General features: G+C 41.4%; 1 protein-coding gene across 3 annotated transcripts; it reads right to left on the minus strand.

Annotated features, from left to right (window-relative positions):
* Nucleotides 1-561: 561 nt before the first annotated feature.
* fsip1 (fibrous sheath interacting protein 1) lies at nt 562-26284 on the minus strand. 3 transcript variants are annotated; one of them, XM_031848155.1, is made up of 10 exons: nt 25962-26284; nt 25812-25869; nt 25564-25733; nt 25362-25440; nt 25163-25252; nt 24469-24608; nt 24110-24229; nt 21524-21685; nt 9663-9815; nt 562-1366 (listed from the first exon to the last, which is right to left on the minus strand). In XM_031848155.1, exons 1-10 carry the CDS (start codon nt 26121-26123, stop codon nt 1250-1252), a joined length of 1251 nt encoding a protein of 416 aa, XP_031704015.1. In that variant the 5' UTR covers nt 26124-26284; the 3' UTR covers nt 562-1249. The 3 variants fall into 3 exon arrangements, with proteins under 3 accessions (XP_031704015.1, XP_031704017.1, XP_031704014.1); XM_031848157.1 differs by having other exon boundaries at nt 25199-25252; nt 25362-25443; XM_031848154.1 differs by having other exon boundaries at nt 25362-25443.
* Nucleotides 26285-26373: the final 89 nt, after the last annotated feature.

Below are 26373 nucleotides of genomic sequence, written 5' to 3' on the forward strand. Positions count from 1 at the left end.
TCTCAGGGTGGAAGTAACAAATTACATTTACTCTCGTTACTGTAACAAAGTAGTTTTTGTGTACTTGCGCTTTATTGAGTGTTGTTAATAATCAGTAATTTTACTTTTTACTTAATGGGCTACTATTTATCACAAGTATTGTACTCCGCTACATTTCAAGTCGCATTTGTTACAGAGGAAAAACAAAAGTCTCCTGAAAAAGTCCCGATAAACTGTAAGAATGGAACAGAAGAAAAGGAGACAATCAGCAGCTGTAGCAGTGAAGAAGCTGCAGGTGCTTCTGCGGCCGCAGGAAGGCAAAGCTCCACGTGCAGAGAGGTGACACTCCGGAAATGATTTGTTATAAATGTTTGAGTTCACGGGCCGCCACGGTCACGGGCCGGGGGCTAGCAAGCACTATGGAATATAGTTATACTGGGACAGAGAGGCTGAGTGGACTGGTTATACTGGGACAGAGAGGCTGAGTGGACTGGTTATACTGGGACCAGAGAGGCTGAGTGGACTGGTTATACTGGGACAGAGAGGCTGAGTGGACTGGTTATACTGGGACAGAGAGGCTGAGTGGACTGGTTATACTGGGACAGAGAGGCTGAATGGACTGGTTATACTGGGACCAGAGAGGCTGAGTGGACTAGTTATATTACGCGTTGAGAATGAACGAGTGGAGAAGTTGAACCTGGAGCAGACTGTGGAGGACTTCGCGGTGCCGTTCAGACAGGTGAGTACCACAACAGCTGATTTTTCCGACGTCAACAATCACTTCGCTGCCTTTTAACGTAGTTGCGTGTGCGTGCCACGCGAATTTTAAAAACTGCAGTCTCTCCTTTGCTGGTGTGTTATTGACGCAGCCACTTTGCAGTTGATATTGTTATTGCCATGCTTTTAACGTTTGCTTAATTACATTTTTATACAAGTACTTTTACTTGTACTTGAGTAAAATGTATTCTACAATATTCTGATACACTTTCCACCTCTTGCCAGATAAGTTAGAAATACTATTTTTTTTACAATACTGACACTTTGTAGAGCGTGTATAAAAGACTGGTAAGTTATATCTACATAAATAGGAAAGCTTAATAGTCCCAAAATGTCTATTGTGATAGGGTTAGATATATTCTGGTAATTCAATATGTTTACATCCAGTCATTTTTCTCTCACAACCCCACTAGTAGCCTGATGGTGACATCCCATCAATGATGCATCTTGATGGGCGTTATGATAGCAGGCCTTCAGGTGGATCGGGGCTTTCTTAGGGCGTTGATGGTGTCGTGTCATTCGTCTCAAGATCCTGGGTCCAGCTCTCCATCAGCTCACATTCATCCAGCAGACTGAGTAACTGCTCCTCAGTAAGGTCTGGTGACTCATTCTGCAGGAAGACACAAAAATAATGTATGTAGGGTTTAAGAAATATATCTATGATTTTAATAAATAATAACAAAGTCAGGAATATGTGCAAACACAACACTTTTTTACAACCAATCATGTACAGTAGACCTCTGGCAGCATCGAGGTCACATGGCCCTATAATTACAGTTATGACAAAATAATATTTTTCAGCTTATCAGCTCCTCCCAAAATTAGTTCCCATTACGACCATCCTTTATTGGGCTTAAAACTTAGTTCTTGATAATGTGTTGAATTAATGCATGAACTGTGATGACGGTGGCAGTTCATAATAATAATGCTGCGCTCCTTCCCTGTGCCTAGTTGGAAGTCGTCCGGGGAAAAACCCTTCCAGTTGGATATAACTGTTGTTTTTCTAATGATAAGTCAGACTCCTCACAGGCAGCCTTCTGGAAGTGCATGTGAGTTCAAGGAGAGAAGCCAACATTCTTAAAGTCGGTCATGAGGAAAAGGGTTCAGACTTTTAATATATGTCAATATCTATTCATGGGACTGATGTTTTTTCTGGCAACTGTAATTTCTGATTTCATATTCTTATTGACAGTGTACACTTTTAACACCTTTGTCATAATACGGTGAGACATGACTAATTTACCTATGCATAAGTGCTCACAGACAGTTGCCATCTCTTCATGTGACAATGCTGTACTTTGTCTAGACGGCTGCAAAAAACCCATCAGTCAATTTGTTCCAATAATATCAACTCATTGCCTTTCATGACATTAGCAGTATGCCAAAAAGGTGTCCAGGAAAGCCAGACCTTAATCTCTAAGTCAAATAGTAGGCTAATCATTGTCATCCTTCTTTTAGCGTGTGTTTAGCTGTCATCGCACGCTGAACAGAATGTCCCTTGCCTTGAAGCACAAATGTCCTGATTATTCTGTCCCTTATTCTGATGCCAGTCAAGGCAGAAATAATTGATTCTTTTGGTAGCGGAACAATCTGTAAAGACAACACTGACATATCATCCATTTATAACGTTAAAATACTATTAGTAAGTCCAATATCCACTCTCCTTTTAGATCAGTTTTGGTCTCCATCAATTCCAGATGGAAACATTTGGCTCTTTAGCTGCAAAATGCTCCACTGTGTTCAACAGATCGCTAACTTTGTGTGTCTGCTGTTTGTTGCAGAGCAGGTAGGATAGCCCACTGATTGTTTTTCAGAGCCTCTTTGCTGAAAACAGCTGCCTGCTGAGAATCTGTGTTAAATTAGCACAAAGACAAAAAGCATTTGGAATCAGCTAGCTTCATCTTGTTTTGTACGGATTAAACAAACAAGACAGCACGTGCTAATAAGTGAGCTTTAGAGGTGCTAGTTGGTGTATTTTGTTACCTTTGGACAGACTCAGGCGAGCGGTTTCCCCTTAGACTTCAATAAGCTGTACCTTAATAGTGGTATTGAATTGTACATCCAATTCCCTGCAAGAAAGTATACAAGTGTATTTCCCATAATGTCAAATTGTTAATTTAATATAAACGTATTCGTTAGTGCAGTCTTGAGATCCACAGACACAAGTTCAAAAGCAGACCTGCATTTTGGTGTTGGAAAAAATACAGCCTGGTACCACAGCGTGCATCCTCTCAGGCTCTGTCCTGAGAGACTATTATGACCATGCAGTTGTTTTTACCTCTTACAACACATCCCGCTGAGTCACTCGAGACAAAAATCACATTCCTGTGTCTCATCTATCCCCACTAGTTCAAGCTAATACTCTTCATCGATCATTTCTATTCCTCATCGGACCAGACCACCCTCTGAGGCTCTCCAGCCCCTCGTCAGGACCCGGTTGCTGATAGACATCTCTACCAGAAAAATCATGTCCATGTTCAAAGTCCTCCAGTAATGTAATGACAGACACCCTTTAGATCATGACAGGTTGGGCCGTGTTACTCATTCATGACCCCTGCAATTACTCAGAAGCTGGAAATCTTCTCCTTCCAATGGACAGGAGACCACAGGCACCATGAACACATTCCAGCCTCAATGTGCTGCATGTTTTTCTCCTTTGACATGCATGGAACAGCCCTTTGCCTGTAGACTTGACCTTCACCTCTAAATGGTGAAAGAACAAATCCTATACCCATGGTGTGTGTGTGTAGGCATTTTGGATTCACTTAGCTTCCCTTCCAGGTGTATTCTGTGACACCCACCCACAGAAAAAAAGAAATATTTGCTTGGAACTGTATCATAAATTTGCAAAAACATTAGTGAGCCATTACTGCAACTTGAAACGTATGGCACAAAGAAAACACACTGGTCAATTACAGGCCTGTCAGTGTTTGAGTGCTTAAGGGCCAATAAAAAAGTGTCCCACTGGCTGGAGTATTAATGGCCAGAAATACCTTTTAACCAGTACCAGCCGGTTAGATGGGAACTACAAGTTAGACTTTCCAAGAGAGAGGAGAGAAAAAGCGATGAGTGGTTTTTTTTTACGGCTGTGACAAAATGCTGTGACTCTTTCAAAGTGGTTGACCTCAGGTGCCCTTAATAGTAGGGAGGCCAAGGGTGTGTGTGGGCGACTGATAAGTGGTTTTCCTGTCTGTCTACTCTCTAAAGAGCCAGTTTAACAAAAGTATTACAGTCAGCTTCCCAGTCGACACCACATTCATTTCAGTAAACAGCAAAGTAAAGTGCTGCGAATACAGGACGGCTGTCCAAAGAAAATACAGAATATGTTTGACTGAGTTGGTTTTCCAGCGAGTACCGTCTGTGGGTTATCACTGAGACAGGAACAACAATGTTGAGCCTGGTTGGAAGTTTGTCAACGCAGCGTTATCATCAGACTGATTCCACAAGGAAGCGTATGAATAGAGCAGGGGAAGATACAACTTTTATTGGAACTGGAGAAGCTTCTGTTTTTCAGCTGCCATGAGTGTCTTTAGTGCAAGCAAACACACTGCGAGAGAAGATGTAAATACATACAAATTTTGTAATTTTTCACTGGTAACCATTGCCAACTCCAAGTCAAAGGCAATGTGTAGCTGTGTAATTCCAAAACAAACATCCTCTGGCTTAAACATGTGAAATACAAGCTGGAGGTAGAGAATCTATAGACTCGCGTACTGCTGACAATTCCTACTGGCCTTTGACAGCTTTATAGAAAGACGGATGTTCTTACCGAACACATACAGAGAAATAAATAACAATGCAAGAATGAAATTTACAGAAAGAAAACCATACATATTTATGAGGATAACAATGTTGTTTTAAAATGACCTTTTTGTTAAAGTGCATTGAAACCCAAGTTTCTCTCCCCACAGTAATATTTCTCCCTCACTGCCCGCACTGCTTCCCTGATGCTCAGAGATTTGTTGTGAACATTTTGATCGATTTTAAGTTGGAACAACAAAGCATCAACGGGGAAATGCCTTTGACGTGGCTGCTAATGAACCCAACACTTATTTATTTTAATTATCTATATTCCAGGCATGAGCGATTCCACAAATGATGATAACAGCCATTGCTGTAGCCCCAAGCGCAAGATGTCTGGTGGTTATTGTCAGAATGCCAATATTGCAGCTCCAGATATCTCATACTGCTCCGTGAGCTCTGGCTTTCCCACCTGCTATCCAGACCCGGCAGGCTTATTGTGTCAGCCTCAGTCTGACCTGTAGCCATGTGCAGAGAAAGTAAGTGTAAGGGAAAACCTCTGTCTCTGCCCTGTTTAGCAACTCCTTACAGTGCGTTCATTTTTACTTTGCGCCCTGCCATTTGTCACTCCAGTCTTCCGCCTTGTGGATCTCAATTACCAATAGTGACGATGAGTTTAATGTCTCGTCTGCCCTCCAGACAGGAGATCAGTTCCTCTCCCAACAAACAATAGCACGGTGGGTGAACCTCTACAACCTTTTGTTAAAAGATCAAGGTTCCTGCTCACTCTCCTGGATCAGTTTCCCACCTGGTGATGAATCTGACAAAGCCAGAACTGTTCAGCCCTCCAGCTATCTGCCCTGCAGTGGACCACCCCTGTACAGCTCACAGTTGGCTCCTGTACACAGAGGGTGCTGGACCGGTTTACGACAAGCGTGGGCTGCTCAACTTTCAAGGTTACTGACATCAGTCACATAACTCAGCTTTATCGGCTAGAGACCCAGGGGCCAGTTCTCCACTAATGGAGGAAGGAATTCTGTGCTATGTGCTGCCCATACAGCTGTTGAGCCCGCAAGCTGGCAATACGTTCTGCTGTAGCACAGCGATGACACTGAATGCATCGAGGTTAAGACAAAAACAAGTTTGTCAGATAATGTGCATAATATAGATAATAATTTGCGGCAGAGACTTTCTGAGTTACCTCATTAATGTCAATCTATATTGGTGATTCCTAGCTGAATCCCAATAGCATCATTTTACCCCATCATTTCTTGCACATAGCCTACTGTATGAAGCTGTATGAAGGAAAATATTGTGCATGTGACATACACTTTGCTCTGGTTGTTGTGATTGAGCCGTTAAATGAAGCGCGACAAGAAATATAGTTGTGATTTACCGCTTTAGCTCAGGCAATATAACTTCATATCTTGCTAACTTAAGCCCAGTTTAGCAAGCTAGGCGAATAAGTTTCAATTTCTGAGTAAAAGCTAGTTGGCCTAGCATGTTATCTTCACTGTTTGAGTGTAATTCAAATTTAATAGCACAATAGGTCATCCAACATTTTGTAAATGGACAGACGTCTTAAATTGCTAACGGCTAACTTGTTGAAAAGGGGGGGAGACTGTCTTTTCTCAGTGTTCGTAAATTACACAGGGCTATGATGTAGCACTCTATGGAAGTTGAAAGTGCGTATAAATTGTGTCTAAAAATGCATTTATCCTGATTTTTGAAAAATAGAAAGAAGACAAAACGTTTAACTAACTGCTTATATCTTTTTTGTGGCATTGATCTAAATTGTTCTTAACTTTTCTTTGTAAGGAGAGGTTGAAAACAGCACTTTTGATGCAGTACTAAAGACACCAGCGCATAGATAGTGGTTTACACTGACCAATGCACCAATATTTAAAATGCCATAACAGATAACATCTATGGCCATGTGTGGGAACACCTCTTGGTCTCTGCCACTCATTAGAACCGGTGACACAGGAAAAGAAGAGACAATTGTGGATAACTCTTTTTGTTAAACTGTCTATTTCAGAAGATCATAAAGTGTAAAACGAGGGCAGACAGTGTGACAAGCCAAAAGCTAACAGCCAGTAGCCATGGCTGGAATGAAGAGTGGAGAAGAGGTTGAGAGAAGCTGAGAGAGAAATAATCCCTTTTCTGGCAAACCCAACCAGCCTCCTGTGGAAAAAGAGTTGTGAAACTGCAGTGTTCGTACAACCTAACCCAACAGATTCAGGCCAACTTTTACCTATCACGGTGGGGTTTAAGGTTCTCACATTGCTAAGAGATTTTTGAAGAAGTCAGTTCAACAATTTAAAAATAAATGCTTTCTAGTTTATGGACTGTATGGAAACCTGGCTAACATGAAAAAGAGTGTATGATTAATGATGTCGGCCTGATCAGACCAAGATTGCCCTGCTGGAACCATCCATCCTTACCGTAAATGTTGGGATTGTCCTTCCTTTTGCAGTTGATCCAGGAATGCAGCCAAATGAGGTGGCAGGAAAACTAGCACCGGGTCAGCTGTTGAATTCACTGATTTAGCTTTAACACTTGAATATAAACCCGCTGAACGCTCAACTTTGTATGTGTCATTAACAGAGAACAATGTCAGTCTTATCAATAATACCTTTCTCTAGAAAAATAGGCGAGGGCTATCCTGCACAGGCGGATATTATTAACAGCGATAGAAGAAAAAAAACTGGAAAAAGGAAAGCTGACAAAAGAGATTCTTTGGCAAAGAGATACATTTTGCTGGAATGGGGGTTTTGTTTGGATTGAGAGAAAGGAGAAGCAGAGATGACGCACACAATTACAGATCTCAGATCTGAATCCAACACAACACATCTTTTTGTTTAAATAAATCACTGCAGAAAGATAAATCAGGGAGATCTCTAGACAAACATTTGAATTCTTAACATAATACGCTGAAGTCAATCAAACTGAAGTAGAGCAGATAATCTGTGGTCACTTCTACAATGTATGAGACGAACCTTTTGAACATGTTCCACCTTTATAAAGGTGCTGCACTCTGGCAGCAGGCCAGACTAAACATAGAGCAGCAAAATGATGAACTAATACTTTAATAGTATTTGTATTGGTAGCATTTGGAGTAACTTTGACTGAACTGCGCAATTCAACACAAAAGGTAATTCTATTCACAAACTAATCTCTTCTTAGTTATCATGCTCTTATAGCACACCAGAGAAGTATGCACAAAGCCTGCACAAGTTGGTTCACACTTCAGGTGCGAGAAGACATTTGAGTTACGAATGTGACACAAATCAACTTTATGAGTACACTGGAGCTGTGTGAAACTGTTCAAGAATGCCCTCCCAGACAAATTCCGTGCAAATAAATCTTTTCCAACCACAAAACAAGCCCGGTGGCACAAAGAATATACACAGTGAGTGTGCAGTTTACATTGCAATCGCTTGCTGGGTTGAATCATTTAGTGACCGTAAAATGTAGTGAGACACAGCTATATAGAAAGAGTTTGATGTTTCGTGATCATAATGAGGGAACTGTTTCCTCAAACGGAGTTTTGTTTAATTAGCAAAGAATCCCATTTGTGTCTCCATAATTAGGCCGGGAATAGGTTCTGGTTGCATGGCATGGTGCTGTGTTTGATGTAAGGGTGTGGCTGCCACTTAATGTTTTTTATTACCTCGCTGTTTGTGAGCATCTTTTATCTTTAAATTAGACATATTTACATCACGTTGTGGTTCATCACTGTGAGAACTGATGTGTCTTTAAATTTAAGTTCACACGTTTAAATTTGTACGCCATCGACAGCAGCGCTGTGAAGAAGCAACCAGGTAGTTTGTTGAGCAGGACCGTAGAAGCTCCCACATTAGAATGACAAAGTCAAACCACTTAATCAATCTAAAATGTTTTCCTTTTCTTTCCCCTAAAACAATAAAGTCATAAATGTCAGAGAAAGCAGAAATCAGACCCATCCACCTTTTGTTCTCGAGACATTCTTGTGTGGTACCTTTAGCTACAGGGTTTGGGTAAAGTACGACCCTTCTGTGGTTGTAACTCTGCAGTGGCTCCTAAAAGCAGACAGAGCTCAATGGTTTCTAGGGAACACTGTGGAGGGTGGACATCGGATCTAAGTCAAGAATGCTTCGCCCTTGCATCAAACCCATGGACAAAGCAAAGCAGAGAAAGATATTTAACTGAAAGCAAACGTAAATCAAGATTTGACACGCAACTGTAAAGTTCAAATGTCACCAGGGCTCAACACTATCTTTTAAAAGTTAAAAGTTGCCAAGCTTTCGGATCTCAAAACTGAAAGCATAGTTGCCATTTCTAGTCTATTTTTTGTAAATTAAGATACAATGCAGCTACTGTATATGCCGGCTTAATAATGAATATGTAACGTAAAAGAACAAAAGCTTTATTACAGTAGCCAAACACAATTCTTTGTAGTTTGTTTTATCTGATACTTTAATTTGAACCTTAAGTGTTAATGTGTCCACCCTCGATTGCTGGTATAAAAAATAAGTAGTGCAGCTGTAGTGCAAGCCACTGGTTACTTGTTCATCCGTTCTCTCCCTTCAAAGTTATTTATTTTTTTACCTTTATGCTGATTCCCACCACAGATCCATCAGTCCTTTTTGATTGTGGGGGCCTCAAGTGACACCAACATCAGCTTGTCCGTCATCTCTACTTTATGAGATGACCTTCAGTCTGTGTTGATCCTGCTTAGACAGCTGAATCCCCTCTAACACACTGTTGAAGAGACTGGGATGCACGTCTTTGCTGTGTGCTCTCCCTATTTTTCATATGTTAAAAAGTAAGGCCAAGAATCGGCTGCTAATATCTCAAAATAATTGGCAATGGCAACCTGGCACCGCTTACTGTCGAGCCCTGGCTAGTGATACAAAGAGAGAAGGAAAAATACGGGCCTGCAGAGACACGAGTATTGCATGTGATTTCATTGTCCCCTTGTGAGAATGACAGAATGAGCTTGAAGTGCACTTGTAATAATTTGGGACACACATGTCTGCAGATAGAAGCACTGAGGAGTGTTATAAAGCACACAGACAGTGTAGGGATGCAAGTAGTCGTGCGTGTGCGTGTGTGTGTGTGTGTGTGTGTGTGTGTGTGTGTGTGTGTGTGTGTGAGAACATATGTAGCTGCTTTGAACTCACAGTCATATCCTGGCCCTGGTTCAGGATCTCCAGCTGCTGTTGGATCTCTTGGAGCCGCCTCTCCTGCCCTCTCCTCTCCTTTATATCCTGCAGGACCTTCTCTCCTGGCTGCAGGTCCCCATAACACTTCCAGCCAGCCTCTGAGCCGCGGCCCTGACACACAACAGACACGATTGGTTCTCACAGGGAGCAAACATCTCATCTCACGTGTTTGGGTTCTCTCCTAGAGCTCCACTCGCAGCTTATGGCTTTCGCTAGGAAACATTTAAATAGGGATCAAAATCCTACAACAGTTCATCACAATCAATTTGAGTGAGGGTTTTCCATTTCTCCAAATCTCTTGAGTTACAATATGCCTATCTCTGTTAAAATGTCATCATTGTGGTTTGTTCTAAAGTGTATAGATGAACACCAATCTTTCTTCCCTGCTTTTCACAGCACTGACCACATTCTCAGACCCGAGAAAGCCCAATACCTCGCAGCTACAGTCCATATTTTTTTTTCAATTCAATTCAATTTATTTTTGTATAGCCCAAAATCACAAATTACAAATTTGCCTCAGAGGGCTTTACAATATATATACATTTGACATCCTCTTGTCCCGGAACCCTCACATCGGAACAGGAAAAACTCCCCCAAAAACACCCTTTAACGGGGAGAAAAGTGGAAGAAACCTGTGGGAGAGCAACAGAGGAGGGATCCCTCTCCCAGGATGGACAGAAGTGCAATAGATGTCATGTGTAGAACAGGATAGTGAATTACAACACATTCAATGTAATTACAACACATTCAATGTATGACAGAACAGGTCCAGGTATAACCCGGATACACAGGAACCTGTGAGGAGAGAAAGTACAGACACTGTATGGGGCCCAACATAAATCACACATTTATAGCAAACATGTGCACTAGGTTGACACAATGGACTCCAAGCTGCATCCAAGGCAAACTTTGAAAATGGGTCAGGAGGAAATGGGAGACTCATGCCTGGAGGACCATCCACAGCAGCTGATAAGCAAGAGGCTTGTCCTTCTGACCACAGGATGGATGTTTTTCATATGGGCTCGATCACAGAGATGGAGAACGAGCCGAAGTAAAGCCATCAAATTCAAATGACATATACTGTCAGTTCTATCACAAATATATAAACAAAATTGCTTTGATTCAATGGAGGGATAGCTTCTGCAGATGTAGTATGATGAATAGTAAGTGCTGAAAAGCGACCATAACTGTGGCAAATCTCAAAGGATAGGTCTTACTGTTCATATCCTTCCCCAACTCACCCACAATTCATTTGTTTATAAGTATAAGGCAAGATGAACAATACTATATAGACTGACCAATGCGTGACCCGTGGTACGGTCATGTTTTGACCTCCAAAAATACACAGTTACTCTATAAAAGCACGAGCTAGGTCGAAACAATTGTTGGGTCTGGGAGGATGTTGCCAACCGCAGGGCTGTTTTGGAGTGTCAGTCCAGCGCCATGTGGTTGAAATCTCCATCTCTCTCGGTTAGTCTGGATGCCAGGCAGGCGTAAGTATGATCTAATAATGTTGAAATTGATGGATGTTTCATAAAATGTTGACATCTCAATAGGGACTTGAATGGTAGGTTGCCGGAGACAAAAAGACCCAGCTAAAATTGTGAACTCTAACTATAAGTTACCAAATTTATCTTGACACATTTATGACAGGATGTATATAGTTAAACCCTGGGTCGGGGAGTTCAGTTAAGAGGAGCCACTATGTTGAGAAGAAGAATGATCGCTTCTGCCCTTGTTAATAAGCAAAACAGACATACTCAACTAACACCAGGTTTTGCATTACACCGATTTTAGCCCTAACTTTAATATTTAAATCTTGGCAAAAACAAGCACATTTCTCCCAAGTGTGTGTGGCCTCACCTACCAGTGCCCTATGCCTCCCTATAGGGAAATAATGACAGCTTCTATCTGAAGACTCTTTTAAGTGGTCGTTACTAGAGCCCTTCAGTTAAGACTCCCTCATCCAGACTACAAAAGCCAGGACCACGGCGGGATCAGACTCCTGTCATGCACCAGAGTGAGAAACGCGGCCATTCCAACCAGGAAAAATAAAAATTAAAGTCTAGCTTTTCCACCATCCTCACACCACTAAATGCATGTTTCAAAAAAAGCCCAAATCTTTGGGAGAAACTGTTTATTTAATTTGGAAACGACAGCTGCCCTACTTTACAAGAACTAGAGTGCAACCTTTAAAATTGTCTGCGGGGCTAAACAATGATAAATGCTAAATCAGTGAAACATATTTGAATGAGTTTGGCATGGACAGTATGTCACATATTTCCCCACTAAACCAATTCTCTGTGGCTAAATTAACACCCTAGGACTTCTGGTGGGTGTAAGGGGAAAGTCCACAGTCTCTTTGCATAAACAAAGATAGATGGTCCACAAAGTATGTCATCTTTCCTGGCTTTTACCTTCTTCTTACTGTATCTCTGCCTTGTATTAGCTTAGTTACAACATAGGAAAATCGAGCGCCCTTCAGAGTATTCAGATTCTATTAGCTTGTTTATTCCAACGGATGAAAACAAGACAAGAGCCCAATCCCAATGTCCTCACTCACAGACTTTGCGGGATGTTCCACTGTCAATTTGTCTCGTGCTTGAGAGCAAACTTTCCGTAGGTTCGCATTTCTGTAGACTTTGTCGAAGGGAATTACCCACAGTTCATAGCGTTGTGATGAGTTACCAGGGGAAGCCTGGAGGCATTTACAAAAAAGGGTTACATTTTCTTTGGCAAGATTGTATGACGCTTATTATAAAACAACTTTGAGCAGATTGCCTGCATACATCGTCGCTTGTTTTTGAGTTTGAATGAAGTGTGTTTTACAATCCCTTACAGTCCATTAGTGTCTAGACGGGGGGTTAGCCAATTGTGGGTTGTATTCATTCAATCACACAATACAGCCTGGCGGAGATCTGCACTCTACTGAGTGCACCTTTCTAGTTACAGCTGAGACTAATGGGAATGTTATTAGCTTTGCAGGTATTTGGTCACAAACCAAAGTATATTTTGACCTGATGATGGTGCCAGATGAAAAGTTGCAGGATCACAAAATTGACTATGATTCATTCTATGGGGGACATGAATGCCTGTACCAAATTGCATGGTAATCCGTCCAATAATCGATATTCCAGCACAAATGTCAACCTTGTGGTGGCACAGGAGATTAAGTCAGTAGGCTTTCCTGTCTAGAAACCATGAATACCTCTACAAAATGTACTGCCAATCCATTCAGTAGATGTGGAGATATTTTACAGGATAAGTGAAAACTTTGACCTGCTGGTGATGCTACACGAAAGGTCAGGTGATCACCAAATCTCCAAGAAGCCGGATTTATTCTTTATTTATTTTTGTTATGGCAATCCATCTAATAGTTGCTGAGATATCTTAAAGTTTCTGTTTCATAGAAGACTGATATAACATATTATTTGCAGTACTTTGTCCACAATGTTTCAAAAATGTATAATTGATGAAGCGGTAATAATAACTGTGCATCACGTTTAGATCAATTTCCAGCGCATTGGCAGGACAAACAATAGATTAGTCTATGGTCTTGTGCCAGTCAAGTTGTAGTAATGATTCAGTTCTTGGACAAGAAGGGAATCATGTTTCTTGACCTTAATATACTTCAGTGATTGTTTTAATACATTACGGTATTTGTGCTTCCTTTTCCTGGATTTTGTGAGAGCACTAACTAAATATGAGGTTAGACTGAGTGACTTCCAAACAGAGAGACGAGGGTTCAGCTTCTCCGAACATCAGCTAAATGCTGCTAATTCGCCCTCTTCCTAGTAGCCACTTGACATGCTGTTGAAGATCTCCAATAATCATTCCACCTATCTGGGTCACAAGAGCACTGGGAGGCCACAAAGATCTAGACTTTGTTTTCTTTCAGTATGAAAAACATGTCAAACATGATTGTCTTTTTAAAAGTACATCAGCCTATTGATGAAATACCAAATGCCTTGAACTTTGATGCTGCATTGGTGTCCCGGGTTGATATGAAGTGCAGCATTCGCTGCCAAGTGTGCCTTGAATCCAGAATGGATGTTAATTAAAACAAGAAAAGGTCGTTTGTGCGTGATGTGGCGACGCCTGAGAAGCCGTCCTCGTTTCACCTCGTGGTACAGATTTTGCTTTCCCATAATATGAAAAAAAAAGAATGCTTTGCCAATTACTGTGAGCAAAACCATCATTAGTAGATTATTTGTATCCGATAACTTTAATAAAGCATGCATTTCACATTCATTGAGTGGTTATTGATATCCTGTGATCAATTGTATGATTGCAATTGGAGGCAATACATTCCATTCAGCGGTTGTCATGGTGTGAAACAGCTGCAGCAGTTGATTGATGATCCGCTGTTTTCCAAAGTGATGAAATCTGAAAAATTGCGAGGATTATCTTATGTTTATAATTCCAAACAAATATTGGATAACGCTCGGCAATACTGAGTGTGCTGTATCTTGTTGTTCCCATTGAAGGAGCATATAATTATATCCCGTCAATCATATTACTTTTGTTAGCTAGTGGAGGGAGCCAGTGAGATTGCTAGCCCAGAGAGTCTTCCCTGCGCCAATATGGATTGCATCTGTGGTGCAATTTGCCAAATATAGCAGCTGGATCCTCTCATGCAGACGCATTCTCAGATACATCAGGAAAACAAGACAAATAACTACAGGTTAACTTTATGTACACATGTCCTGCTGCTATGTGTGTTGTATATATATACATGGCAAGAGAGTGTGCCAGCCCACTGTTTGCTTCAGGATCCTTCTTATATTAGGTGTTTAGGTGAACAAGAACCACTGCGAGAGCTTGATGATCTTGTTCACACACTCGAGACGAGCTAATTAGGGATCGCATGGCCTGAGGCAGCTAATCCAAGGGAGTGTCAACAGTAAAATCATAAATGCTACGAACAAACTAATTTGTACAACATGTGGTCTTTTCAACCATGTTCTTCCTACAGTCCTTGAACTAGCTCAAATCAGAGATAGATAGACAAGCTGTCATAGTAAGGAAAATAGAGACTTCTGGGCATTTGCACAATTCAAACAAAGGAAAAAACACTCAATGGGTGTTTCCTTGAAAAACACTTATGTGATGTGGACGCTAACCAGCATTTCAGCAGTTTGTATTAGCATGCAGTAGCCACCAAATAACTCATTGGCCTTGCACTCTGGGGGCTTTATTATGCTAAAAATATCTGCTTTGTAATACACTGAGTTATTTGGTAATCTAATACAATCCAAGACAACAGCCCTGCAATAATTCCCATCTTTTTAAAGAGTATAACTGAGGTACTGATTCAAATCTACGATAGGCTGTACAGCAGTTCTGTAGTTGGTGGTAATGTAGTGTTGTTGTACTGCATTACTTTGAAAATCCACTCCATTATAGGAGGCTGTGGAGTTAATCTGACTATTTGTAACTTAAATTTAACTCCTTATTATACATTGGAGATTCTTTACCTTTCTAGAAACTGATTGATATTGGCTGGAAGCGGGCAATCCTTCTCGTTAACGAGCCTTGTCTACACATTGCAAAGGGACATTGCTGTTATGACGAAGCAGGAGGCGGCCTTACTGACTCACCCCAAGATGCCTGTGTTGTTCAGAACAGCATGCTCCTCTCTTTCTCTCCGTTTCTCTCCCTGTGATTCTCTGCGAATCTCAAGCATAGTAGGAGCTCTGGCTGTGCCACGTGGACCCAGGCTACCTGCCAAGGCCTGTCCACATGCCTTGCCACGAGCACTCCCCTGTGAGAGCTCGGGAGTAAGCTATTCGGAAGCTATGGCTGAGAGTCTCTTGACTTCTCTCATTTTCCCGTATTCTCCGTCCCTCAGATATTTTGCCTCGCTATGACCTGCAGGAATCTGCCAAGTTCTGAGACAGAGGTGCCGTTACACTACCAATACGTGTTATATACCTACAGTACCTGCACGCTGACAAGAGCAAGGTAGTGCAAATGGACCCTGCACCACTCACCTTTAACAAAGTCTAACTCTTTGCTAACTGTCAGTTCCTCCCCCTCCCTCCTCTGTGAAGTCAGACCTCAAATCGATCTAATACTACTTAATAAGGGACAATGTGAGGGTTTGTATAACACCATCTTAAAAATGTCCTAGTTATGAAATGTGTTTGTCTGAGTCGTCTTTGCCTGCCCAAGAGGTTGTGTTTTTACGTCAGTATTTTGGATCTGTGTTATATGACTTGGTGATGGCTGAACATTCCTGAAGTATTAGAAGATTCACTTGTGGGTCATCTGGACGTTATACTTGATTTTTTTGATTTTCTTTTTCAGAACTATGGGTGGTCTGTAGCTGTCACTGTTTCACAGATCAAAACCTCCTGGTGCATCTTAAAAACAAAACAGCATGTTGAATGTAATTCTGGGTTAAAATATCCACACCACCGGAGTGTTCTCAGTATCTTAGAAGAGCAATCCAAGGTTGACAAATGTTTGATCTGTTTGAAGTTTCCACTGCTTGGGTTGTGGAGGAAAATCTTGCATCTGTCTATGGCTTTTGCATCATGTCGCTAATATAAGCTAATTGAAGTGTTTGCCAAATAATTACAGGCAAACTAAATTTGAAGTGCATAAGAAGCAGACCATGTTAAATATTCATCAGAAGCATCTGGAGGGTAAAACGTCCAAGCATCTTTCTGCACTTCTTGTCCCCCCTGTGACGCATGCTGTGTCGGGCACAGTGTCTGACTTACATTCCAGTGTATTTATTGCACAATTACGTAGTGCTTTTTTTAATGATGACAGATAAAATATGGGACTGTCAGCATTGCCAGTGCAATGCTTGATAGTATAGTTTGCCAGCTAACCGCTAGACTGGCTGCCTCCGATACCACAACATGTAGTTTTCACACTTTGGTTTTCGCACGCATTAAACAAATGAGATATAATGTGGTAATGAGCTTCAAAGTGTGTTCAAACAGAGGGCATAGCACATTTTTGACTTGCATCTTTCGCACAAATTTGACTGGTTGCAGTTTGTGCCGGCCCTGTTGATTCACCCCAAACAATGTGTACTATCCAGTTGTCAGCCGTGAGCTGATTGCATCTTTCAATTGACTGCACTACCTTTTAAAAGTTGCCTCACGTTTTGGCTGAACACACAGCTAGAGGTGCTTTTAAGCAGATTGGTTACCTTCGGACAGAGCCAGGCTAGCTGTTCCACTCTGTTTCCACTCTTTGTGCTAAGCTAACCGACTGCTGACAGCAGCTTCATATTTACCGTACGGACATGAGAGTGGTATTGGCCTTCTCATCCAAATTTTGGCAAGAAAACAAATGAGCAAGTTTCCCAAAATGTCCAACTATTCCTTTTAAAAACTCAATGTAGTCAGACACAAAGAACAGTGAGTTGCGATACTATTTAACAATGTTTTGATGGTCTTTAATCTGGATCATTGAGGAAATTGGCAAATATTTTCAGCATCATTTATTGTTTATAGCAGATGATTTTGTGACTCAATAATCCACTATGAAGCATGATAATGAGTGGAACAGTTGAAAATAAGATCTCAACCAGGAAAAATCACTCTAAACCACTTAACACAGCTGCTTCTGTGGGTAACACCAATGGGAGAGGCTCTTATAAGAAGACAATAAACTGTGTCTCATGGGAATTATAGGGTGGGGAAGGGTGTGGAGTCTATTCTTCTTAGCCAAGTTAACCTTGTGAAAAAACACCAAGCATGCCCCATGACAAACGTGACATCTTATTCTCTCCATGCAGCTGTTAAGCCAAACTCCTGCAGGGTATGGTAGTCGCAAAGGTTGCAAAGATGATTCTTATTAGCAAAATTCCGACATTTTCATGAAAATACACTATTTATAAAAACATCCATTCACTGGCAAGTTGTGTGATAAACGGAGCAAGACTTCAGCCACTGGTAAGGAACAAAAATCATTCTCTGTGGTGAATTAGCATATTTCCAATATTTCAGTAGGGACATGGACATCATATTCCAGAGAGGACAGTTTCTTCCGTACTGCAGCGGATAAGATGTCTGTTTGTTTTCCGACCGCTGTCATTGCAATTGAAGAGAAAAATATTGTTCTGTTCAAAATGACACTGCCTCTGACGTACGCCATGATGTACCTGACATGAATACTATCTGTAGCACATTTCTGAACATTATGAGTATGTTAAGGTCAGCAGGTACCCGCCATTTCTCTCATGTATTCTAACACAGCTTACACTTGATGATATAAAATAAGAACTAACCCGCATTTTAGATGAATATAACGTGACCAGAGCTTTTCCACAGCTGTTTACTTATATGACCCGGACCAAATAATATAAATTTGCAAACTATCTGCTGACCACATTGTTTCGGTCGAAAGGGCGTTTTCTGTCCAAAACTCTGCTCCCTCACTTAACATTTGCTGTAGTTAAAATCATGTGTGCTCATCAGCAACCACACAATGTGACAAAGTGACCTCATAGTCTTGCATCAAAATATAGCCAACCAATGCACAACAAAAACACAGCTGGAGTTACTAAGCTAACATAGAAGGAGTTGATCTGATGCAATCAAATGCCGTGGGCAGTGACGGAAAACCGTATTGTATAATGCCATTCATTAATTTTCATTGTAACCACATTTAAGAGAATAGGCTATGTAATTCTGACACACACAGACAGACACACAGTCACCAAACACCAGCTAATTCTCATGACAGAATCCCCCTCTTCTGGCTTCAAACTCTGGGTGGTGCAGGCATCACCACACAGTGGTACAGTAGGAGGAGTGTACTGTACATTAATCCTTTGTGCCAACAGATGTTTTTAATGACGGAAGGCCTATTTCAGCTGGAAGCCTGAGAAAATGGGAGAAAATGAAGAATGCAATAGCAGCAATGCGGTCATGAGAACAATATTAACAGTGTCCAAGGAAAACACTGTTAAAAATTGTGTTTTGATTCTATTCTATTCAGATGATTAGAGGAGAGTTTTTAGCAACTTGGCCTTTTTCCAGAGTCAAAAATGAACAAGAGGTCAAAGAAAACAAGGCTTTGTCTCATCAAGACTTTCACTATGACTCACCATGTGGCCGTATGATGAGTGACACCGTGCTTCTACAAACATCAATTCTGTGATTTATGGCATTATGAGAGGGATTTATCTGTGCCTCATCATTCAGTCAGACAAATGTGCACCTGCCACTGCATAGACTTAAAGACCTGGACAGAGAGAAAAGACAAATAATTGGTCCTAGCGTGCTTTATCGCTAAAATGTCTGAAACCTAGAATCCACAGGGGACCAAGTCTGTTCAAGACATTTTCACCTGTCCAAAAATGTACACGGTATGCTTTCTTACATTTTGGTACAAAAATGTATTGCTGCTCTATTGCTATTGGCTGCAATATGTGAGGCATATACAGTATGCAGTAGCCTTTCCTGTATATATAGTAAACCTTTCTGCATATATGTCTCCAAATGAAAGGGAAAGTCTTGTTCCTTTTCTGGAGCTGGCACTCCTCTACCTCCACCAGCTCTGTAATTAGGATCTTATGGGGGAGCTGACTCTCCTCTGTGGCAGTATCTCAGCTGGTGCCCGGCTTCACAAGACTGCATCCAACCTCACACGACCCGCTTAGCCAGAGAGGCTAACACTAAGGTGACTGCGCAGGAATGCACAAGCCCGCTTTTTTTACTCAGAAAATCAATCACGACTTATTGGAAAAGGATGCCGCCAAGTCCTGAGATCACAGATTCAAGCCTTGACTGATCCTTTTATGAGGAAGTGCTCACTGGGGAGAGGTCACTAACTCCCTTTTCCATGTAATACGTGACAGATCTGGCATGGCCAGAAAACAAGAGACAACAGCAAACATGGACATCTAGGCTGTGATTTAATATGATGGGGGGGGGGGGGGGAAGTGATCTCTTATTGTGCACATTAGAGACTGCCCTGGAATGAGCGAGCAAACCAACAGGTTCCCAGATTGCTGTCCAAATGGTTTCAGTTAGGAAATCTGACTTATGCAAGCTACTGCCGAGAATAAAGCTAACCGCAAAACAAAAGCATAAAACAAAAGCATACTTACTTTTATGACCCCCTTTAAGATTTACAGGCCCCGATGTGGAATGAATGGCTGGCTCTGACAGATATTTATTGTCAGTGCAGTCTATCTTTGATATCTGCCACACCAGAGAGACGGGATGAAGGTAGGGTAAGGAAACAGATACTTTTTAAGAAATACAGGTGTGAGGTTCACCAACGTTTCACTTTTTATTTGACGAAAAAGCAAAAATACTGTGAATTTTGAATGCTTCGTCGTCTGATGGTGAATCATCTGCTAACGGTAACTTCAGAGACAGAAGTGTCGTGTAATTGTTTCATGTTTTACATCATTTGAAAAGGAATGCTTGCATTAGGCATGTCAGCACTAATGAAGAGCAGGTGATGGATGGATGATGGGGAGTTTGACTTTCTCCAAAACTCTTTTAACCAGGCAAGATGATTAAAGGGTGGGAAGGGAGGGAAGCAGGTTACACAAAGTAATGCATCCATCTGCCCAGTAATCACACAGTTTTGTACTATTTGGCTGAAATCCCCTCTACATCACGTGTGGGAGAGCACAAGGGAGAAGAATGACTTACGATTCATCGATTATCAAAATATTTGGCGTTGAATTCTCTGTCAATCTGATTACTCGATTCATTTCAGCTCCAAACGTCGCATCAAAATCAAACCTATTTGATCTTATTTTGAGGCTACATCCAGCTTGGATATTGAGAATCCATATCATCTCAACAGACAGCTGGAGGTCACATCATAAATTACCTCAACTTCAAATTTTAAGCTTTGTTTTTCTGCCATTTCGTTACAACATTGGGTGAATAAGTGAGCAAATTTGAAGTGAGAAATTGGGAAATAATTAGGGCAGCAACATAAATACCGGACATTGTGAAATAGATCATGAGCTATTCCAGCACTGGGATTCAAGTACTGAAGTATTTCCTTGTCTACATCCAGTAGTGCTCGTGGACAATGGCACCTAGGGTTCACAAAACTGCGTTGTAAAGTTTTTATGACTTCAAAAAACAAAAAATGTTCCATTGACAGGCTATGCAAATGATGCACATGCCATCTGGCCTTTAAAATGTAGTGAGATAAGGTCCTGAGATAACTAACTGAGCTCACGTCTAGGAGCGGGCCCGAACCTAGGACCAAGGCATGGAAAACATTTACAGTTACATATAACTGTTAAGTTGGTCCTCCACTATCTGATGTGGTAGCAATGTATAGATTACACTCTAAACTCAGACATATGTAAGTATTTAAAGGCTTGAGCATCAGGGAGGCCAGTCAGAGAACTGACAACATGTTATGAATCACAAAGAACAAGAGAATAAATGAGCGATCGGGTGTGATAGTAGAGACTTTTTGTTTTTGTCATTGCTCATATAGAAAATAATAGTTGTAATAATAAAACAATAGTCAGTGCAAAATATTTACATTCAATTTACAAGGAGCAAATAATGCACCAGAGGCTTTGTACGGCCTTCATATGGAAACGTGGAAAAGTGAGGCAACCCTCAGTTCCGAGTAAGAGCAGCTTACATAATTCTGTTTCCCCCACTAATGAATAAGGGAGTGACTCCCTTAGTGTCAGTAACAAAGGATTTTACAAGAGGTTGCCATCGATGCCATACTGAGCTTGTAATAAGACATAATGACCTCGCCTCAGTGCAGTCTTGGATGGTGTCTGGGGGGGGTTTACGGTGCTCTGTATAAACCCATTGCTGTTGTAATGCAGACAGTAGTGCTGTGTGGATACGTACCTGGCACATGCTAAGGTTTGTATATGAGCTTTGCACTGTGAGAAGTTCTTCGACAGGAAGGAGAAGGCGAATTTTGGAGTCGACGTCAGTCAGCTGCTCCAGGTCAGATAGCTCCGGGGTGTAACCCAGACCTGTCAGCACTGACACGGCCCACATGTCCTCCTGGAAGACAATCAGTGCCGAAATAAGTCATGGCCCACTGGGTTATAAGCCTGCCTCATTTAGTGGCAGCCTTAATAGAGGACTGATATACATTAACTATTGCCTATTTAGCAACTTTGTGACGGTGATGTCTGGAACAGGGAATGGGTACAAGTCTAACTCCCGCACTTGGTATTCACTTCTGGAGGGTGAACAAGGTGCTGATCCACTCTTCTAGTCAAATGCCAAAACTTTGAACTTTAAATCCTTATGTCTTATGTGAAACAGTGGGCGGGTGGTGAGCTCATCGCAGCCCAGCGGTGAGATAAGATCTTGCAGTAAGCGTTTTAATGCCAAAGAAGATCACAACTCTGCAAACGACACATGTGTGACTTCTGAGGAGGGAGCAGAGGAAAACTGGCAGGAGAAAACAGCAAACGCACAGGGTTCCATCAACTAGGTGGAGCACCACACCGGGCCAACATTTTAACAAATGAGATCAACAAATTCTTATGAGATTTATTGGTGTTTTATGTTCGCAGATCTATTGTAAACCAGCTTTCTCTGGTGTGTTTAACCATTGCAGTGGTTCACTTGGATATGGCAGACGAGCTCAATCCCAGACCTCAGACAGGCTTTTTTATTTATTTATTTATAATGGGACACAGGGAGTCACAGACCATATGTAAAACATTAGATTATTAAGAAGAAACAAGCACGTTTTTTCTTTTCATCTTAAAATGAATAGTTTGACATTTTGCGACATACTGTTACATTCTTTCTTGCTGAGAGTTGGATGAGAACGCTGATACTAATCATTTGTGCAGTAAATATGAAGCTGCAGCCGGTTAGTTTAGCTCAGCAGAAAGACTGGAAACAGGGAGAACAGCTATAGCCTCGGTCTGTCAGCCAAACAACAACTTGCTATTTTTTACAGATTAAATACGGTATAAGTATTGTGTTACCTTTGGACAGAGCCAGGCTGGCTGTTTCCCTGTTTTCAGTCTTTATGCTAAGCTAGAGTAAGCTAATCATCCCCTGGCTCTAGCGTCGTATTTAGCGTGAGAAATCGAGGGATCGATCTTTGCATCAACTCTCGACAAGAAGTCAAATCAGCGTATTACACATGTCAAACTTTTCCATTGATAAAGCAAGAGATTACATCCACTAGTGCAGCACCGAAATGTTACGTGATTACTGACTGCTGTTGATTTACTTCCTTGGGTTACCACAAAAAACTGTGGAACTTGTTAGGACGAGAGTCGGTAACATAAAAAAAAGTGTGTGAGGCAAACATTGAGCAGCAGCAATTCTTGGCAGGGGGATTCTGCCAAGAACTGAGTGAAGTCCTCAGAAATAAAGACGGATCAAAGTCCTGGTGACATGAATAATGTGCTTGCTCCGTTATGGCAATTCATAATAGCATGCCTCGCAATAACAGGAAGTCTTCCTCCTTCCAATAAAAAAAAAACCCAGAGCATCTGCGCTCCCTTCAGTTTGGTATCTGCCACCACAATTACTGCAGTATTGTTCTAAGAGTCAAGGCAAACATCATAAATAGAGCAGCGAGACATGAAAAAGAAAAACTCTGGCAAGCTGTCCCACGGATGCAGAACTGTCAGGGTCAAGCTAAATAGATCCGTGTGTGAAAGGTAAGTATGTTCCCAACAGGCCTCATACCATCAGACTTCAACCTGGTCTCACAGCTGCCAAAAGAGCTATAAAAGCAAATTTCAACTTTAAATATATACTTTTTGAAAGATTAAGATGGTGTCAGTGGGTTCCGAGTGAAATGGTCTACTGCTCTAGGTGGCACGGGGTCACAGATGAATCATCAGATATACAAGAGGCCTCAGTCTCTTTGCCTTTAAGCTCTATCAGCACTCTCTTTCTATGAGTGCCACTGTAGCTTATATTAGGGCGATAAGAAAGATCCTGGCCTCTGAATTTCAAATAAACACCACAGAGGGAATTGTTATGACAACCATAATCAAGCCGTAACATGCAGCAATCCGTGAACTGCATAAGGCACTTGACATCTGGTTTGTAATCTGAACTGCTTTGACGTGTCATAATCTTCTGCCCAGAGGCCTCCTGAGATTCCAAGCAGTCATCAAAACATTGATGTCCGACCTCTACTACTGCTTTATGTGCAGTTCTGAGGGTCTGGTTGAGTCACCTAATGTTCTAACAAATAAGACCATGGAAGAAACATTTTATTCATGCTAAGATTGGTGACACTGGATTCAATATTTGCTTTATAATTAACGTTCTATGCTACCAATGTAAATATTCGATCAAAACCTTGGCAGGAGCAGTGGATGGGATTATCCGCTGCTCCCCATAAGACTTTTGGACATGAGGGGGAAGTATTAAGGAACTTGAAAAAAGATAGACTCATCCTACAGCATATGTTGTCTGTTTGGGTTTCATGTCAGCCTATACCTCGCTGTCTGCGCCCCTGGCACTGTCCTCTTCCTCTTCGTCTACTCCTTGCAGGAGCTCGGACAGATGCTCTTTCTCCGCCTGAGTCAAAAGAGCTTGGTCCCCTTCACCAATCACTAGCTATTGCATTTGAGGAAACAAAGAAAGGGGTCAGTGTTCATCCTTCATAGATCAAATCATTATTTGCACAACATTTCTATTATTTTCAGCAGTGCCCTACTAGGCTTTAAATAAATCTTTCTCTTGAACCAGAGACAAATATTTTCTTCACTGGAAAAACTAACAGTCAAGAGATTTGCTCTAAGTCATGCGAGATATACCCCAGCACTGCATTTGGCCCAAGGTGAACTTTGACATACCTCAATGTTTCTCTTGACAAAGTCTTTCTGTTTTTTCTTGCTTTTGGAAGCTCCCCACTGGCTGCCTTCAAAGTGCTCTTCCCCAGTGTCCTCACGGCTTAGTTCAGAAGACTCTGTCCAGCTGCCTGGCTTCTTTTCACCTGTCAGGCAAGCCACACTTTAAGCTCTTATAATAATAACAATCAAACAACACAGAAATTCTATGAGAGTCAACCATGAGTTCTTATTCCATCATCTGATCTTCTTGAATAAAGTGTGGAATTAAAAAAAAAATTTGTAGTGTATTGTAAATAAAAATGTACTATTCTAGTAATAGCCCTGCAAGGCAGCACCGTGGGGGTGAAGACTGTGATAAGAAGCAGCCAGCCTGCCGAAATGTCTCTAAACAGAGAAACAGTTACTGTGCTGCTGTTTTTTTTTCCTTCGGGGATCAATATCATAAAAAGCTACAAGATCTTGATTAGTTAATGTTTCATAAGCGGGCAAACTGTTATGCATTCATTTCTGGAAAATTGAGTTAGTGCACTTATTATCTGCCTCAGAAAAACAACATCTATAAGTTCCATGAAGTCATGACGCCATCAAGTGCACAATCTAGGCAGTACAACTGAGAGCATATATTTTAAGACCCACGATTGTAATATGGAAAAACGTATGCTGCTTTTTCTTTTGTGTTTGATTCGCGCTAACTAACTTTGCTCCAAGTATTGCCCGTCTCTTTTGTGCTCACAGTCGAGAACTTGAGTTTCAAACACAGGCACAAAGTCGTCCTCCTCTTCTGTCCCTTTTAAGATAAAAAAAAAAGAACATATTTAAGGTGTCACACAGTAACTGCATGAAGCCTATAAATTCAGCACTTTTGCTCTTCTGTGTGCTGTTGCCTATAGGCTTACCAGCGGGTGCTTCCAGAGCCAAAAACAACCTTGTGTTCATTGCTTCATGGGCACATTCACAGTGACCTTCGGGTTTATTCTGCTGCAGAAAAATAAACAATATAACATCACACCATACGTGATAAGAGTGACTACCTGCTTAAACAGTACTGGTATAGTGGACTGGTAATGTAAGTGGAGTGAATGCAACGACTGTGTCTACCAGGAACTGTTGCCAGAGTTTTGCTTGAAGTTCTTTCCTTTGACGCCTGACTTCCTTTTCTATGCAGATCTTTGCAGACAGCATTTCATCAAGTCGTCTCATTTCCTCAATAGCTCTCTGTAGTTTGGAATCTTCATTCTCTTCATCGGTACCTTCACTGGAACACTGGCCTAAATGATGCACAATAGTGTGAGGTAACTTAATAAAAGAATGGATCCTGTGTACGGCTACTCCATTAGAACACTTACTTCTGTCAGGACCTCTGGCTGAGGAGTTGATTGTAGCTCCTTCAGAGCTCATCTGGCTCTAAAGGGAATTGTTTACTGAAGTTAAGTAAATTATCCAATGGTGTATGTCAAAAAGCATATTGTAATGTCAATGCATCGTCTTTTAATTACCTGAATATCAGCAGCATCTTTGGTCAACACAACAAGGGAAAATGGAGTTGTAGCACCAATTCTGTCACTATGTGACAATGACACGCTGGACACACGGCTACCCGTCTGCTCACTCGATGCAGGGCGAGAAATGTCTTCTAAATTACCTTTGATCATTTCCATATTGTGAATTGTTGGCTAAGTAAAGCCACTTGTCAACAGAAAAATCCCACTGTTTGTCCGCCTATTTCTTGGTAACTATAGACGCAAACACTCCCGGATGTTGTAACTATGGAAATGTGCATTTGTTACTGTGGACCGCAGTGAACTCAGCAGACACTCAGATCTCCGTGGTCGACTCAGCAGATACTTGAAATGTAGTGCACCTATATGCTGCAATTCACGGTAATTACGGTAAATGCATTCAAACGGA

This window comes from Anarrhichthys ocellatus, unplaced genomic scaffold, assembly GCF_004355925.1.
Source record: "Anarrhichthys ocellatus isolate YVR2014 unplaced genomic scaffold, GSC_Weel_1.0 scaffold7, whole genome shotgun sequence".
NCBI lineage: Eukaryota > Metazoa > Chordata > Actinopteri > Perciformes > Anarhichadidae > Anarrhichthys > Anarrhichthys ocellatus.

Bases quoted from the DNA above. Each gene is read 5' to 3' on its own strand.
- fsip1 (XM_031848154.1), bottom strand. From the start codon at position 26,123: ATGGAAATGATCAAAGGTAATTTAGAAGACATTTCTCGCCCTGCATCG. The intron at 24,609-25,162 runs GTTAGTTAGCGC...CTTGCCTGACAG, and splicing joins CGGGCAATACTTGGAGCAAA to GTGAAAAGAAGCCAGGCAGC. The intron at 21,686-24,109 runs GTATAGGCTGAC...ATTGTCTTCCAG, and splicing joins CCAGGGGCGCAGACAGCGAG to GAGGACATGTGGGCCGTGTC.